Source organism: Electrona antarctica (assembly GCF_951216825.1).
Source record: "Electrona antarctica genome assembly, chromosome: 3".
NCBI lineage: Eukaryota > Metazoa > Chordata > Actinopteri > Myctophiformes > Myctophidae > Electrona > Electrona antarctica.
The window spans coordinates 48,520,164-48,537,697 of record NC_136808.1 but is presented as its reverse complement, the minus strand read 5'-3'; the positions used below and the strand labels follow the sequence as shown (position 1 = coordinate 48,537,697).

Below are 17,534 nucleotides of genomic sequence, written 5' to 3'. Positions count from 1 at the left end.
TCCCGAGCCACATGCAGGTGAGTCTGGTCGGTGACGTCACGATAAAGGAAGTGCATGAGAGCAGTGTGTGTTGATTTGTTTGCTGGACGTCGCTGCAAAAATAATCTACGTTACTAAATCATACTTCATAATAGAACTAGAAGCATTACACGGAGGACGTATTCAGACCTACAGAGATGTGTACCTTTGGTGAGTGATGATTGACTCCTTGTTCGAACTCTGATTTGTAAATGAAATGCATGTGGTGTGGAGTGGAGTGGAGTGGACCGTGTGGTAGTGCAGTGTCTGTCTAGTGATGAAAGTTTATTTTCGTTTTGCATTGAATGGCGGATACTAGATATAGTGTATTATTTAGGTGGGTTCTGGTTGGTACGGGACGTAGCCTACCGGACCGGCTGGTGAAGGATAGCCTTTCATCATCACAGGCATTACTAGCCCCTCTCGGGACCCTACGTTAAAGTTTTCTGACATTTTGATGACTTTTGGGGTCCAAAGGAGCTCAACCCGGGGGCTCCGGAGACGGGCTAAGGCATTACCATAGGCTACGACGTCCTTGTTTGTTTTAGGGGATTCTTTTTAATGTAATGTAGCCTATAATGTATTTAGGACCCCTTGAAAACGAGAAGATACATCTCATCCTCCAATTCAACTTTTAAATAAATAGTTTAGCAAGCATCAGTGATGATCATGTACGTGCAGTTATGGTAAAATAAAATTAATAGTCATAACTTAGGCGCATGCAGTGTGCAAATAACCTGCCCTTTGCATACAGTGGAATACAGTAGGCCTATCCGTTGAGCTTTTCAACTGATGAATGAAACACTGAGCCAGGACAGGTGTTGTGTATTCGCCTACTGTAGTCTGTGTTTGCTATGTGAAACAGATGGGATAGGCCGACGCCTATATTAACCTTGAGCATATTTATTTACTCGAGTAGCGCCCTGCATGGGTGCGCATTGGACAGCGGCGTGGAGGGACTTTAGTACCACTGGCCCGCTGGGCTTTCACCCTACTGTACGTTGATTGATTGAAGTATTTATTAACAGTTTGGAACTTTGGAGAATTACAGTACATTTCTATTACAACTTAATACAAGACTGTTAACTGTGGACGACACCATAAAGCATTACACTTGTTTACAAGAGGGTCCACCATGTTCAATTCAGATTCATAACATTTAGAGACGTACAAAGTTCCTATATAGCCAAAAGCAGGAAATCATCATAGAGGAGGTGAAAAGGGAAAATAAACATATAGCCTACAGTGAGGGGGGAAATGGGTGGGTGGGGGATTCAGTGTAAACTATTGTTTTATTGTTATTTGTTAAGTTGTTTGAAATGAGGATTTGTTGGGGCTTGGGTGGGGAAGCATGTTGTAAGTAATGCCATTGTTATGTTAAGTTTTAATTTATTTCATGGTAGGCCATGTGTTTGAAAGCCACAATGTGTAGCCTATTCCTACAAGAAGTTGTTGCATGACCAATTGTTGGATCAGAAATTACATTATTAACCTACAATAGGTTTTGTTTTTGTCTTCCAGATAAGGACAAGGGACCAGCGAGGCTGATGAAAATGGGTCTTATGCTCATCCTGGTCGGCCATATTAACTTCATCCTGGGAGCTATTGTCCATGGCAACATCCTCCGTCATATTTCCAAACCCAAGCACCAAATTACAACTGAATACACTGCAGCCAACATAATCTCTGTTTCCTCTGGAATATTGGTGAGTTACTGCAATGGGGCTATGACATATTGACCAAAATGCAATGATTTCTACTAGATATTATAGTGATTTGTATTACTAACCCCAACCCCACCCTCCAAGGTTTTTTAAGAAGAGGACATTTCGTTAAAGGTTTGCTCCTTTTAAGTAAAATGAGTTCCTCTGATATTCTACTTGTTTTATAGGCAACTCACCAATTTAGGCTACTTTGTTCATAGATCCATCCTTCCTTAATCTCCCAGTTTGTATGGACTGATGGAATACCACTGCTGACTCCCCTGCTGCCAACTTAATCGTTGTCACTTCTGACGGTTTCATATGTTAAAACCCAATCCCTTGTTTTGACCAAGGATTTATTCTCGTAATCTCAACCATCGTATGAGAAAGGCTGTACTGATCTGGGATCGGTGCTCAAGGAAGCACGACTGTATGAAACATACAAGACTTGTGGGGAAAATTGATCTTGAATCAGCCCTCCTGTTCATGCATTATGGTAATACCCAGTTAATTAATGACCTAGTCACTAGTCGCTTAAAATGCACTAGGTCCTTGTAAACTGTGGGCATAGAGACCACCAGTGAACTAACTTTGATTTAGTACAACATCCCAGCACTGCTGTTGCAAGACACAACTGGTCCGAACATAACGCAGCCAAGTGTATATTCTGAAAGGCAGTTACTGTCTGTCGCCCCAGGCAGGCTCCATTACTTTGTTTGTAATAGTGGATTATCGTTGTCAATTGTTGATGATGATGGTAATTTGATGACGGATATATCTGAAATTGATCTTCAAATCAAAGGACACATCAAAGAGGATGACAGAATGTATATATACACAACAGGTAGTAGGTAATAAGTGAATATTTGAGTCTGAACATGACATTTACGTCCCACAACAGGGATTAAAATGAATTAATTATAGTCTCCTATTCTTGGTTACAGGATGTTGAGAACAACATCCTGTGAGTGAGTATCTATGGCGACTTTTTAAACTCCTTTCTTGAATCCGACTCCCCGTTCACAACCCTATCATCCTGCCTATGGTGCTCCCTTTCCCTACTGAAGCTCCCCGTTCACAACCCTGTCATCCTGCCTGTGGTGCTCCCTTTCCCTACTGAAGCTCCCCGTTCACAACCCTGTCATCCTGCCTGTGGTGCTCCCTTTCCCTACTGAAGCTCCCCGTTCACAGCCCTGTCATCCTGCCTGTGGTGCTCCCTTTCCCTACTGAAGCTCCCCGTTCACAACCCTGTCATCCTGCCTGTGGTGCTCCCTTTCCCTACTGAAGCTCCCCGTTCACAACCCTGTCATCCTGCCTGTGGTGCTCCCTTTCCCTACTGAAGCTCCCCGTTCACAGCCCTGTCATCCTGCCTGTGGTGCTCCCTTTCCCTACTGAAGCTCCCCGTTCACAACCCTGTCATCCTGCCTGTGGTGCTCCCTTTCCCTACTGAAGCTCCCCGTTCACAACCCTGTCATCCTGCCTGTGGTGCTCCCTTTCCCTACTGAAGCTCCCCGTTCACAACCCTGTCATCCTGCCTATGGTGCTCCCTTTCCCTACTGAAGCTCCCCGTTCACAACCCTATCATCCTGCCTATGGTGCTCCCTTTCCCTACTGAAGCTCCCCGTTCACAACCCTGTCATCCTGCCTATGGTGCTCCCTTTCCCTACTGAAGCTCCCCGTTCACAACCCTGTCATCCTGCCTATGGTGCTCCCTTTCCTTACTGAAGCTCCCCGTTCACAACCCTGTCATCCTGCCTATGGTGCTCCCTTTCCCTACTGAAGCTCCCCGTTCACAACCCTGTCATCCTGCCTATGGTGCTCCCTTTCCCTACTGAAGCTCCCCGTTCACAACCCTGTCATCCTGCCTATGGTGCTCCCTTTCCCTACTGAAGCTCCCCGTTCACAACCCTGTCATCCTGCCTATGGTGCTCCCTTTCCCTACTGAAGCTCCCCGTTCACAACCCTGTCATCCTGCCTATGGTGCTCCCTTTCCTTACTGAAGCTCCCCGTTCACAACCCTGTCATCCTGCCTATGGTGCTCCCTTTCCCTACTGAAGCTCCCCGTTCACAACCCTGTCATCCTGCCTATGGTGCTCCCTTTCCCTACTGAAGCTCCCCGTTCACAACCCTGTCATCCTGCCTGTGGTGCTCCCTTTCCCTACTGAAGCTCCCCGCTCCCCGTTCACAACCCTGTCATCCTGCCTATGGTGCTCCCTTTCCCTACTGAAGCTCCCCGTTCACAACCATGTCATCCTGCCTGTGGTGCTCCCTTTCCCTACTGAAGCTCCCCGTTCACAACCCTGTCATCCTGCCTATGGTGCTCCCTTTCCCTACTGAAGTCCTGCACCTGCTCCACACTGACCTCCACTACAGCACACAGAATCTGGATTTAAGTAAAAGTAGCAATGCACAATGTAAAAAATATTCTGACCTTAGTAAGGCTAAGCCTATGAATGCAGGACTTTTACTTGTAACAACGTATTGGCATTAGAATGTACTTCAAGCAACAAAAGTAAAAGTACTCATTATGAAGAATTTCCTTTTCAGAATCATACTGTTGTTGAACTATTTGATCATTATCCACTTATCGCTCTATTTTATACTTAAAGGGCCACATCACCCCTTTGTTCCAAATCTTCTGAACTTCATTAACATAATGTTTTTTTGCCCTTTCCTGAGGTTTGTATAATATGTGGTTTTAGATATTTTAGTATTTCAAAATGCCTGTGATGTCAGGCATTGGTCTTCCTTCCTTCCTGGACTACATGTTGTCTCTAGCTCTCCAGTGTCTCCACAAAGTGGGGCAGTGCACCAATGAATTGTGGTCATTGCAGTAACCCAGCAATGCAGTCAAACCCTAGTCAAACACACAGACTTCATTATTTTTCTGGCCATAGAGTGCAAATTTCAAATTGTGCTACTGTTATCTACTACAAATACTGGTGAGTGACTGGAGTTTCTTCCCCCGGTGAAATGTCCCTTAAGATATTCGAAAATGGCAGATCTCCAAGCTCGGAATGTGTAACGATGTGACCTGTGAGCTGTAGATCTGCTATTTTCAAAAATATAATATTTCATTTCATTAAATCTTAATCTAAATCTGCAAAGTAACTACCCGTGCGTTTAATAACTAAAGCTGTGACGTGAAATGGATATAGTGGAGTAAAAAGTACAATATTTGCCTTTGAGATGTAGTGGAATAGAAGTATACTCACAGACAGTGGTTCACAAACTGTGGTGTGTGCACCCCTTACTATGGCTCTGGTCTCAGCCACATTGGTCTGGTCTCAGCCACCGCGGTAGATATTTTGACATTTGATATTTTGGAATGTTGCCACTACTGTTGGAGCAGCCATAAACTACACAGGTTCATCCCGATGTTCTGGGCATCTTTGTAATGTTAGTGTTAGTAAAAAGCAGGTAAAAGAGTCACTTTTCCATTCATTGTAGTAGCTAAACGACCTCCAAAAAACAGGCAAGCAACTGTGGGGAAAAAAACAATCCAAGTTTTGCTGGAAATAAGCAGATTTGGCAAGTCGACTAGGTCGTGACTGGTCAGGTTTCACTATAGGTTTCACCTGACACAAAATATATCTTGTTTATTGATGAGCAAGGCAAATAATAAAAGTCCTATGCGTTTCGACCGATAAAGGTCTTCGTCAGGGTCTAACTAACTAACTAACTAACAGGGACTCTGTTCTAGATGGCTCTCTGAGGAGCCACGGTGTCATGCGAAACACTGAGAGAAAGGGAGTGGTTTGAGGCAGAAAGGTTCTGTGTGGATCTGATGTCACACCTGTCCTGCCCTGCCAGCTTTCCCTTTCGCATAGACATCAGCTGGGCAGCAAAGCCCCCATTTAATTACGTGTTCGTACTTTTATACAGAACAGCTAGGGGGGAATTACGGCTCAACATTTCCTCCTTGAACAGGCCATTCTGACTGCTGCACCATATCACATTTGTTTTGTTATGTGAATATTTCAGAGCATTGCCACGGGTATCATGGCCATCATGGTCTCAAGAAACCTCCCAGTATGGAAGCTGGTAAGATGACGCACCGTGCCAACACATTTGCAAAACATCTCACTGTTTACATACTGTATTCTTCCTGCATACATTTCCAATCTATAATATATTTTATTTTTTTCATTTCTTCACATTTCTGTCTTTTGGTTCATTTATTCTCTTTCTCTAAATGCTTAATTCTAAAGCCTAAAAATCTAGTTTAACCATGAGAAAAATAACATTTCACTTGTGAGGACCAGGAATATTGTCCTCACGATGTCTATTTCTCAAATTCTACTTGTGGTTGACACACCCATTTGATTTTATTGAATACTTTATTAGACAGAAATGTAAACAGCCCGAGGTGCAGTCAGACATAGAGGGCTCCATCTTGCGCCACCCTTATCCCTTATCCCTTATCCCTAAACGTATTTGCCATTTTGTACTATTTTAAAAAACATTTTAAAATAGCTCAACTAGCCGATCTACATCGAGACATTGTGAGCTTGTAGATCGGCTATTTGAACTATTTTAAAAGTTTTTTTTTTAAATAGTAAAAAATTGCAAATTATTTTAGGGATAAGGGTTATGGGGTGGCGCAAGATATAGCCCTTAGACTAAAAGAATAACACAAAATCCTGGACACACACACACACACACACTTTTAATATCCCCAAAACGTGCTACCCTAAAAGTTTGTCACACACCCTATCTCACTCTCTCTGTAGCACATAGGACTCCTGGTCATTTCATTTTTCAATGCACTGCTGTCGGCGGCGTGCAGCATCGGCATCCTATTGGCCATCAGTCTCACAGTGGCCAGTGAGGGGCGGGTCTTAATGCAGGGCTGTAATTACACGGCAGAGGACGCCCGCTCTCCCATCCAGGCCCAGTGTCCCTTCGACACCACCAGGATCTACGTGAGTCCCCATCTCTCCTGTCTGTCACTGATCTGAGATCTGTGTGAGTCCCCATCTCTCCTGTCTGTCAATGTTCTGAGATCTGTGTGAGTCCCCATCTCTCCTGTCTGTCACTGATCTGAGATCTGTGTGAGTCCCCATCTCTCCTGTCTGTCAATGATCTGAGATCTGTGTGAGTCCCCATCTCTCCTGTCTGTCAATGATCTGAGATCTGTGTGAGTCCCCATCTCTCCTGTCTGTCACTGATCTGAGATCTGTGTGAGTCCCCATCTCTCCTGTCAATGATCTGAGATCTATGTGAGTCCCCATCTCTCCTGTCTGTCAATGATCTGAGATCTGTGTGAGTCCCCATCTCTCCTGTCTGTCAATGATCTGAGATCTATGTGAGTCCCCATCTCCCCTGTCTGTCAATGATCTGAGATCTGTGTGAGTCCCCATCTCTCCTGTCTGTCAATGATCTGAGATCTGTGTGAGTCCCCATCTCTCCTGTCTGTCAATGATCTGAGATCTATGTGAGTCCCCATCTCTCCTGTCTGTCAATGATCTGAGATCTATGTGAGTCCCCATCTCTCCTGTCTGTCAATGATCTGAGATCTGTGTGAGTCCCCATCTCTCCTAACCTGACTCCGCCAGCTGGTGGCAGCAGTGAGTTCCTCCTCCTGCTCCCATCTGGTCCCTCTCGGGCAGAGACGATGTACTCCGAGCCATTTCTGACCAGAGAGAGACACGGCCGTACGCAGCTGCTAGAGGCGGGATCAACGCGAGACTGGTGACATATTGAAGCTGTGCCACAGTGCAAATGTAAACGCAACCTAACAGGACTACAACTCGAAATTATTATGGAGATATCATCATTCTTGTCCCGCTGCTTCCGGTTTATCGTTTCTGCTTGAGAGAGACCAGATCCAGGTAGGAGGAGGGAACTTGTGAACTCAATACTGCCGCAATCTGACGGAGTCTCTCCTGTCTGTCAATGATCTGAGATCTATGTGAGTCCCCATCTCTCCTGTCAATGATCTGAGATCTATGTGAGTCCCCATCTCTCCTGGCAATGATCTGAGATCTATGCGAGTCCCCATCTCTCCTGTCAATGATCTGAGAAGACACGCCAGGCGCCAGTAGGGCTGGGCAATTAACCCAAAATATATTGAAACCGACATTTCGAACCAATAACCGACTTAAATCTTTCTCATGGTTGCTGTCGGGCAGAAACCAATTATCTCCATATTTTAACTTTGTGTTTTTTAACACTACTTGATCATACAAGCAAGCTTGAAACGCTGCTCCGATCTGCTATCTTCGATGTTTTTGAATTTTAATCGTGAAAAGTAACTGTTTTGGACATACTGTATGAGGTTTCCACCTGACAGAGACGTCATGTAGGTTAATCGATTAATCAAGAACAAGTTTATATTCATGTATAGATTATTTATAATCGATTTATCTGATTAACACCCCGAGCGGCATAAACGGAGTTCTCCGTCCTATCAAATAGTAACGACCAGCACTCGGGACCGAAATTAATAAAAGGACGGAGATTTATTGATATCAAAACCGATCGCATCGCTCCACAGGCTGGGAGCATCTGTTGGGCAACATTCGATGTCATTTCCGGTTGGGACGTCATCGAAAATGTTCCCCCCCATTTTAGCCGATCAGATCGAACATCTTAAAACGTGAATAACTCTTGATCTAAATCATTCCGTCCAATTCTAAGCAAAGATTATGTGTTAGACGGCCCATCGCGGTCCCAACGCTAGTCGCGTTAGAATTAATCATACCTCCCGTTGTTGATGATCGCCTTGGGAGTGTTTTGGCTACATCAAGCTACTTCAGCTACATCCGGGATAGCGCCTGGTGCGTCGCTAAATGTGCTCCGTTGCTGTAGATTGCTGGGCGCTCTGATTTAATGGTCCTAAATACCCCCGGGTGGTCTGATTTAATGGTCCTAAATACCCCCGGACGATTAACGTGTTAATCACTTGTAATCCCTGTATTATACTATACTTAGTTGTTTAACAGTGATGTACAAAATTAGTGAAACTAGCCAATGTTCAAGCTCTCAACACGTTGCATCGTGTTGCGTTATGAGCTTGTAGGTCTGCTATATTCACGATATAAATGTTGTTTTTTTACTCTGCCCTGTAGCTACTATCTAGACAATGTCATACATGCTGCAATGCCTTCTGCCACCAGCAACTCAGATTTTACTTTATTTTACACGAATAACGTCATATACCGTATTTTTTAAATTACAGAATTGTTTGCACCCAGTTACGTTGAATTTACCGGTAAATGAATAAATATCAGTAGGCAGAGATCTCATCGTCTAAGACTACACCATTTTTAGTATCATCATTTCATTATGATATACTCTTCATTCTCTACTCTGCATCTGTTCTCTCTTCTCTGTATCTGTCCCTCTCTCATATCATATTTCTATCCATCACTTTCTCTCTCCTCTATATCCATAATAACTCTTCTCTGTATTCATCCTCCCTCTCTCTCCTGTTTCTCTCAGGACACCACCCTTGCGATGTGGATTCCCAGTGCGTTGCTTGCAGGACTTGAAGCTGTTGTGTCCGTGTGGTGTTTCCATGTGGGTTTGATTCTCAGAGGGCTGGGACCCTGTGGTCACAGCTACATCAAAGAGCAGGTGTGTACATGTGCATGTGTGTGTGTGATCTCAGTTTTTGTACTGTGTTCTCGCTCTCTTCTCCATTTCTCATGCCTCTATTCTCCATCTCTCTTTTCTCTCTCCCCAGTTGGAGGAAGAGAGTTTGGCCAATAGGAGCTTAGCAGACACTGAGTTCCCCACCCAGGGCCAAAGTCTGATTGGCCAGCGCTACACCGCTGATGCCTGATTGGTACTGTATACAGCAAATGCAGGAAGCACAGATTACCATCACTTCATCCCAGTACACTGATAAACTACCATCACTACAACCAGTACACCCATAGACTACATCCCTGTAACCATATTCACACCAAAGATCATTAATATGACCAAGATAGCCAATCCCATGCCTCGCCACTAAAAATGGTGCACAAAATGTTCTTCTACAGTAAGTGAGCATGGTTGCCTCTCGCTGTCCCCATCCCCTCATCTCCCCACCCCATTTGGTGACGCTGTCCCCATCCCCTCATCTCCCCATCCCATTTGGTGAGCTCAAGTGCTGTGAACGTGTGCTTCTGGTCTCCTAAAGGGGTGGGCACCCACATCGCACAGATACAGGAAAATGGTCAAAGTTTGGGAGTCTTAGTTTACCATTGTCTTTGTTCATATTCTCTAGGGTAACGGACAGTACTGTGCTGGAGGCAGGTGCGTAGCGTTAGTCCGACATCCCAATAATCCAACATTTCTTTTTTTTTTTTAGATTTTTTTTTTTAGATTCCAACATTTCTAACCATAACCGCACATGGAACTGCAGAAGCCACGGGTGAGTCTCAACCGGCCACGTATGTCGGACTAACGCATGCCTCCCGCTGGAGTCACACGTGAACACATCATTGATGTGTTCAGATCGATGTGTGTGTGTTAATGTAACTATGAGAAGGTCCAGTTTCACATTCTGGTTGAAATGAACACTGATGATTCCGCAGTGTATACTTTTCAGTCATAAGCCATAATAATCTGTTTTACACTGTGTGCATGTATGTGCATGCGTGTGCGGCGTGCGCACTTAACGGTGTGTAGTGTCGCTCAAGGCAAAATCATAATCTTGCTGTCCCCTGACTCCCAGTCCGTATTAAAGTAAGTTGGGTTTATGAAGGAGGGTGAGTTGACTTTACCTGTATGAGTTACCTGTAAGTGTATATGATCTATCATTTCAGCCAAAGATATTTGTCATTATTTTGTATTCATTTTTGTATGTACTGTATCTTACTGTGTAAATGTCCTACTGTACTGGTACAGTTCTGAGATCAGACTGTGGTTTTAAAAATTGCACTGTACACTAACATATCACTGTACGCTAACATAAGCAAACATGTTTTTATATTGTTTTGTCTTGTGATTGGATGATGATAACGATAATGATGTACATGAAGGGTGTTCGTTTAGTTATTCCCTTGATTTTATAATGGTAAATTCCTGCACGTAATAAGTTGTATGTATAATATTCAGGTATTTTATATCCTCCAAACACATGAATTCTGTGTGAAATGTGTCATTTAAAAGAAAATTAAAAATGGCTTTTTAAAGTAAACAACCTTTATCGTCGTCCACTTTATGCTCACATAATTGGTTGAGAGAGAACATATCATTGCTGATTGAATATTTAATTAACAGTTTGTAGAATGGGTACAGTTCAGCGAAAGTACAAAATCTGCTACGATGATAAAACCAGGAAAAGCACTAAGACTTATATCAGGGTCATCCATTTTCAATTCATCAGAACATTTAAAGACATACAAATATGCACTTCTATGCAAAACAATCACACCCATGTGAAGTGAGTGGCACCCATCATCATACATCATCTCATTCCGGCCAATCACAATTTGCGTCCTCACCTTCGTCATCAATGTTTGTGTTAACACAAACACTCCAAATTGTCCATTGTCAATGACGTTTAATGTTTGTGTTACACACACCAAAAGCTGGACATAGGAGGGGCTATTTCCCCTCAAAAATATATCGTACAGTAATAAAAAATCACACCCGTGTGATGTGAGGGGCGCTCTTATCATATTTTTGAGGGGCACTAGCCCCTACAGGTTTAATGTTTGTTTTTAGTTCAATGTTTGTTTTAAAAACGCCATTGACAATGAACATTTACGTCATATTGTCCCTCATCTCATTCTGGCCAATCACAATTTGTGTCCTCTCCTTCGTCATCAATGTTTGTGTTTACACAAACACTCAAAATTGTCCCTTGTTAATGGCATTTTAATGTTTGTGCACACACACCAAAAGCTGGATATAGGAGGGGCTAGCGCCCCTCAAAAAACAGGGACAACGTGTACAGTGTTTACAGGAGCCCATTTCGAATTGCAGCCGCCTGTCTGCTCTTTGAGAGCGGTTTTGAAGGATTCACATTTCTTATACTAAAAATTGGGGGAAAATAACTTCTGGAAAGGCATCATTTTCAAGATGGCATCCATGATGGCTGCCGTGAGCTTAAAATGCCTATAAACTGGGATTTAATACATAAAAAATCATAACAATTATGCACTTGGTGACAAGTTTTTGATTTTTGGCATGGTTTTCAAAAACCATCGCAAACGAGTTGGGCTCGCCCCCTAGTGGTTCGTTTGCAATGAATCCTATGTTAAATAGGCCAGCATTGGATTCATTGCAAACGGACCACTAGGGGGCGAGCCCAACTTGTTTGCGATGGTTTTTGAAAACCTTATGCCCACACCATGCCAAAGATCAAAAACTTGTGCAAGATTTTAACGAATTGGGACCCAGCTAAAAGTAACATCCACGTTGTGTGTGTGTGTGTGTGTGTGTGTGTGTGTGTGTGTGTGTGTGTGTGTGTGTGTGTGTGTGTGTGTGTGTGTGTGTGTGTGTGTGTGTGTGTGTGTGTGTGTGTGTGTGTGTGTGTGTGTGTGTGTGTGTGTGTGTGTGTGTGTGTGTGTGTGTGTGGCCATTCACACGTTGGTGGTCCAGCTGAGGGCTGCATGCTAGCTACAGATGAGTTAATGCGAAAGGGGAAAAAAGCATTGTCTAGAACACAAAGGAACGGCCCAGATGAGCTAGGTGTTTTTGTGTGCAAGAAATGGTCTGCAAGAAGCATCCAGTAAAGTTCCCAAGTCTTGGTCTGGAAGTTGGGGTACAAGCTTCATGTTCTGAAATATGGGATATTTTGTTGGATGGCGGTTACTTGATTCCAGTAGAAGCTGGCCTTGTCGCAGCACGCTTTTGACATACTGAATCAATGCTGCTTGCTCCAAACCTCACCATACTTGCCAAAAACACTGTCCACTCAAGACAATAGTCACAGCAGGGGCCCCTGGCACACCGTTGCTCCAATCCCCACCAAACTTGGCATGAACACTGTTCAGAAGTCTGCCATGAGAATAGTCACCCCCCCCAAACAAAAAACAAAAAAATAGATTGCACACATACACATGTAGGGGCTGGGTTACAGCAGTGTTTTAACACTGTTGTGACCATAACTGTGACCACTGACCATTGCTCTCATCAATGCAATATTGAATATAGGGCTGGATTACACTCGATCTGTGTGAAAATGTATTTTGAACTATTATTTTTTGGAGGATGGTGGCCCTAATGGAAATACGCTAATTGCTTATAGTGCTCTAGATAAGTTCCATCATACTGTAAATCTGAGCATTTCAATAGCCTCATATCTCTGGACAGGCCCTGCACTATTTGCTGTACGTAATATAATAGACACTGCCAAATATGGAATCATATGTCATGGATACGTCATACATGACCTACATCTTAGACTCGCCACATGACGTTTGAGTTCCACAAAGAAGCCACGCAGTTATGAGAGCGAGACAGAGGTGGAGTTTACTACCACCTGTGAATTGGTTCCCCTTGAATTTATACAGAACACGTTTTCGCTATCTGGAGATAGACGACCAGCACACACACTCCCAACATGCCTAATAGAAGGAGCTGCTTCCAGATCACAAATGTTCAGGAGGCGGCCAGTAGCATCACGGATGACATCGAAAGCCATGACGACCCGGATGAGTCTCAGACGGAGGACGCCGACATTTCTCGAGCCGACCTAGGTGTGTGTAACCAGAGCTTGTCCGAGGGAACGTTGAACAACGCAGGGGAACACCAGGAGGGCCAACCGGCATCAATAGGTCCTGTCAACGGGGGGGTCTCAGGTGAAAGTGGAGGAGGAGGTGTGCCTGTGCCACCTGCACGTCGGCCTTCTATTTCGAGCTCGACTCCGACAATGTCAACCACCACCACCTCTAATTCTCGTTTCAGGGTCATTACAATTCCCTTCCCACGGGGCAGATGGACGTGCACAGAGTTCTATGGGCGGGATTCAGGGGTATCTTGTAGCAGGACTGATATAAAGCATGCTGTGACCCTGGAACACAATGTGGACAGGGATGGCTCTGTGGTCATTCCTAGTACTGTCTCTGCTGACAGTGGCCAATCGGCTGCCCACCACACCTTGCAGCAAAGCTATGGCATAGCCTCCCAGATTGGGAGTGGGGCAAATGCCCTCCAGCCCACTGGATATCCAACTGCAGTGCCCCACCACCCTCAACATGCCCAGGTCAATATACCCCAACACCACCCAAGCAGCCTCAATGATGATGGTGCATCCTATAGCGCCATGCTGCAGAAATCTCAGTTTGCCTACTCATCTCAAGCCGATGGCATGGCAGGTGGCCATCCTGACCACCAACAGCAGCAGTTTGCCCCTCTCCAGCCACAGGGCTCAAATACTCAGAACCTCCCCATGGCACCCCCCTCCGTGGGGCCTCCAGCTAGCCAGGAGCCATCACCTGTCCTAACCCCACTGGTCCCCGGAGCCCAGGGCCTGGGCATGATGGCTCAGGGTGGGGAGGGATCCCCTGGAGGGGGTCTTCCTGTCAGCTGTAGCAGCCAGTCAGAAGACAGTAGACGGAAGTCTGTCTTACCTCAGTCCAGTACCGGCATCCTGTCAGAGAAAGGTGACATGAACTCTTTACTCAGAGACAGCTTCCGCCTGCCAGACAGCCTGTTTGGACCCGATATTTGCAACAAGATTGATCAGGCGCTACACATGGTGAAGAGTAACCTTATGTACGCCTTCCGGGAGGAGGTGTTGAAGGAGCAAATCAAAGAGCTGTACAAGAGGAACTCTTCGCTGGAACTCGAGAATGCATTGCTCAAGTCCCGGGCCAACACAGATCAGCTCAGCCAGCTGTCAAATCAGATCAGCTGGCAGAGGCCCCAGCAGCTCTACCACCACCCTTCTGCTCCTGACAACGTCCCCCTTGTTCAACATGACGGAGGAATGTCAGGTAGTCCACTGGACTACCAACAGCAGCACTTATCCACACTCCAGCCACAGGGCTCAAACACTCAGAACCTACCCATGGCATCCTTCTCTGTGGGGCCTCCAGCTAACCAGGGGCCCTCACCTGTTATCCCCCCTGCGGGCCCCGGACGTCAGGGGCTGAGCATGGTGGCTCAGGGTGGGGAAGCAGCCTCAGTCCACGTGGGCAGTGAGGCCTCAATGGGCTCAGTGCCACCAGTCCCTCCATCTTCTGTCACCCCTGCAACCACCATGCACAGCAGTGTCCAGAATGTGACAGTGCCAACTAGCACCACACACACACCTCCAGATGTGCTAGGCCAAACACCCAGTGCAGGAGGACTCATCCAGGATCAGGGAGCCCATGGAGGGGCCCCGTTAGGGCTTTCTGTGGCCCTCAGCAGCCAGGCAGAAGACAGCAGGCAGACGTATGACTTTCTACCTCAACCCAGAGCTGATGCCCGGTCGGAGAAAGATGGCACGAAGCCTTTTATTTCCGAAAGCCTCTGCCCACCCACTCCCACTGTTGAAAGCAAGTCTCACATCCCTGCTGACTTAGATGGGGAAGACGAGAGTACATCCGATGCCAGTGTTGTCGCCATTGATAACAAGATTGAACAGGCGTTGGATCTGGTGAAGAATCACCTTACATATGCTGTGCGGGAGGAGGTAGAGGTGTTGAAGGAGAAGATCAAGGAGCAGTATGAGAAGAACTCTGTGCTGGAGTATGAGAACACGTTGCTCAAAGGCCTCTCTGTGTGGCCTACAGGTAGCCAGGGGCCCTTGCCTGTCATAACCGCTGTGGTCTCCGAAGCTCAGGGGTTGGACATGGTGGCTCAGGGTAGGGACGCAGCTTCAACCCAGAGCGTCCAGGTCCAGGTGGACAGTGGGGCATCAATGGACTCTGTGCAACCAGGCATCCCTCCTGCCACCACCACCACACACATCAATGTCCAGAATGTGACTGCCACAGTGCCTAGCACCACCAACCCCCCTCCAGGCGTCCTGAGCCAGACACAAATCACAGGAGGACTCGCCCAGGGAGGGGCTCCAGTGGTTCTCCCTGATGGATTCAGCGGGCAGACGTCTGACTTCATACATCAACCCAGCACCGACTCCCTGATGGAGAAAGACGGCATGAAGCCTTTCATGTTAGATAGTGTCGGCCCACCCACTCCCACTGACGATAGCTTGTTTAACATCCCTATTGCTATAGAAGAGGGCAGTGAGTCCCATGCCAGTGTTGTTGCCATTGATAACAAGATTGAACAGGCGTTGGACCTGGTGAAGAGTCATCTCATGAATGCTGTGCAGGAGGAAGTGGAGGTTCTGAAGGAGCAGATCAAGGAGCAGCACGAGAGGAACTCTGTGCTGGAGCATGAGAACAACTTGCTCAAGTCCCTGCTCAACACGGACCAGCTCAGCCAGCTGTCATCCCTCTCTGCTAGGCCTCCAGCTAGCCAGGGGCCCTCGCCTGTCATCACCCCTACAGGTCCTGGAGCTCAGGGGTTAGGCATGGAGGCTCAGGGTGGGACTGGGGAGGCAGTGCCACCAGGGGTCCCTCCAGCGTCCACTGTCACCCCTTCCACCACCACATACATATACCCTCCAGCCATGCTAGGCCAAGCTCCCAGCACAGGAGGACTCGCCCAGGGAGCTTGTGGAGGTTCCCCGGTGTGTCTTCCTGTTGACTTGAGCAGCCAAGCGGAAAACAACAGGAAGCAGAAGTCTGCTGTCCTACCTCAGCCCAGCACTGACACTTCATGCCAAAAAGATGACATGAAGCCTTACATCTCAGAAAGCCTCGGCCTGGCCACTCCCACTGTCGACAGCCAGTTTGGCCCCCCTATTGACATAGATGGGGATGAGGACAGTGTGTCCAGTGCCAGCGTCGTTGCCATCTATAAGAAGATTGGCAAGGCGATGGACCTGGTGAAGAGTCACCTCATGTATGCCGTTCAAGAGCAAATGGAGGTGTTGAAGGAACAGATCAAGGACCAACAAGAGAGGAACTCTGTGCTGGAGACTGAAAACACAATGCTCAAGTCCCTGGCCAACACGGATCAGCTCAGCCAGCTGTCCAGTCAGATCAGCCCTGTGGAGAACACCTCACCACTCCAACAGCAGCTCCATCAACACCACCCTCCTGCACCCCCTGCTCAACATGACCAGGAGGAGACGGCACCACCCACCAGCCCAACGTCAGCCCATCGGCATGATCCCAATCCTTCACCCCACTGATCGGACACCACACACACACACCTCCCGTGAACAGGAGAGGAGGTGAAAAGAACCCTGTGATAACTGAAAAATGACATTGACCTCTCACCCTCCACTACCTCGGAGGCCAAAGGCTCCAGTACTTTTTAATCACTGTCCTGTGAGAAAAGCAAAGGGAAAGGCAAGGGGTGGGTACAGCGAAACCAAAGCCCTGCACCCTCTTGTTCTGCAGTAAGGTATATGACACTGCATCCATTCGTTCCACTGACTTTTTTTTGTTGCAAACCTTTTGCAATGGAACATGTTCTGTCACGGCTAAATAATGCCTTCATGGCCCAAGTGATATTATCTGCTTTATCAGTATTGTCTAGGCGTTTTGGGCTACTGCACTCGGCTGTTAGTGTGGCTTTTAGTGTTAGTGTTTTAGTGTGGCTTGTCCCCAGTCGTTCTGCACCCTTAGCGGTGTCACCTTCCTTGTCAGCTATGTTCTCTGTCTCCCAACATTCCATCATTTTGGCTCTCGTTATGTCTTTAGGGATGCAGACAAAACTTAGAACATGCACTTCAATTCCAAGGAACAAATGGGGGGGAAAGGTTCAGTGTACCAAATCGTCCTCCATAGGCCCCCCCATAAACAAAACACGCTACACTTACCGCTCCTGGACTGCAGCCTTGTCATGCTAGACAATCAATACCTT

The 17,534-nt window shown here is 46.4% G+C and overlaps 1 protein-coding gene across 2 annotated transcripts; it reads left to right on the top strand.

Annotated features, from left to right (window-relative positions):
- Positions 1–5: 5 nt before the first annotated feature.
- Positions 6–10,843, top strand: krtcap3 (keratinocyte associated protein 3). Of its 2 annotated transcripts, XM_079496796.1 has the most exons (7): positions 6–189; positions 1,540–1,724; positions 5,706–5,765; positions 6,455–6,646; positions 9,168–9,302; positions 9,412–9,513; positions 10,024–10,843. In XM_079496796.1, the coding sequence occupies exons 1-6, from the start codon at positions 177–179 to the stop codon at positions 9,508–9,510; spliced, it is 684 nt and encodes a 227-aa protein (XP_079352922.1). In that variant the 5' UTR covers positions 6–176; the 3' UTR covers positions 9,511–9,513; positions 10,024–10,843. The 2 variants fall into 2 exon arrangements, with proteins under 2 accessions (XP_079352922.1, XP_079352921.1); XM_079496795.1 differs by having other exon boundaries at positions 9,412–10,843.
- The last annotated feature ends 6,691 nt before the right edge of the window (positions 10,844–17,534 follow it).

Excerpts from the sequence above, each read along its gene's own strand:
- krtcap3 (XM_079496796.1), top strand. Across the intron at positions 5,766-6,454 it reads ACCTCCCAGTATGGAAGCTG|CACATAGGACTCCTGGTCAT; the intron begins GTAAGATGACGC and ends CTCTCTCTGTAG. Across the intron at positions 6,647-9,167 it reads TCGACACCACCAGGATCTAC|GACACCACCCTTGCGATGTG; the intron begins GTGAGTCCCCAT and ends TGTTTCTCTCAG.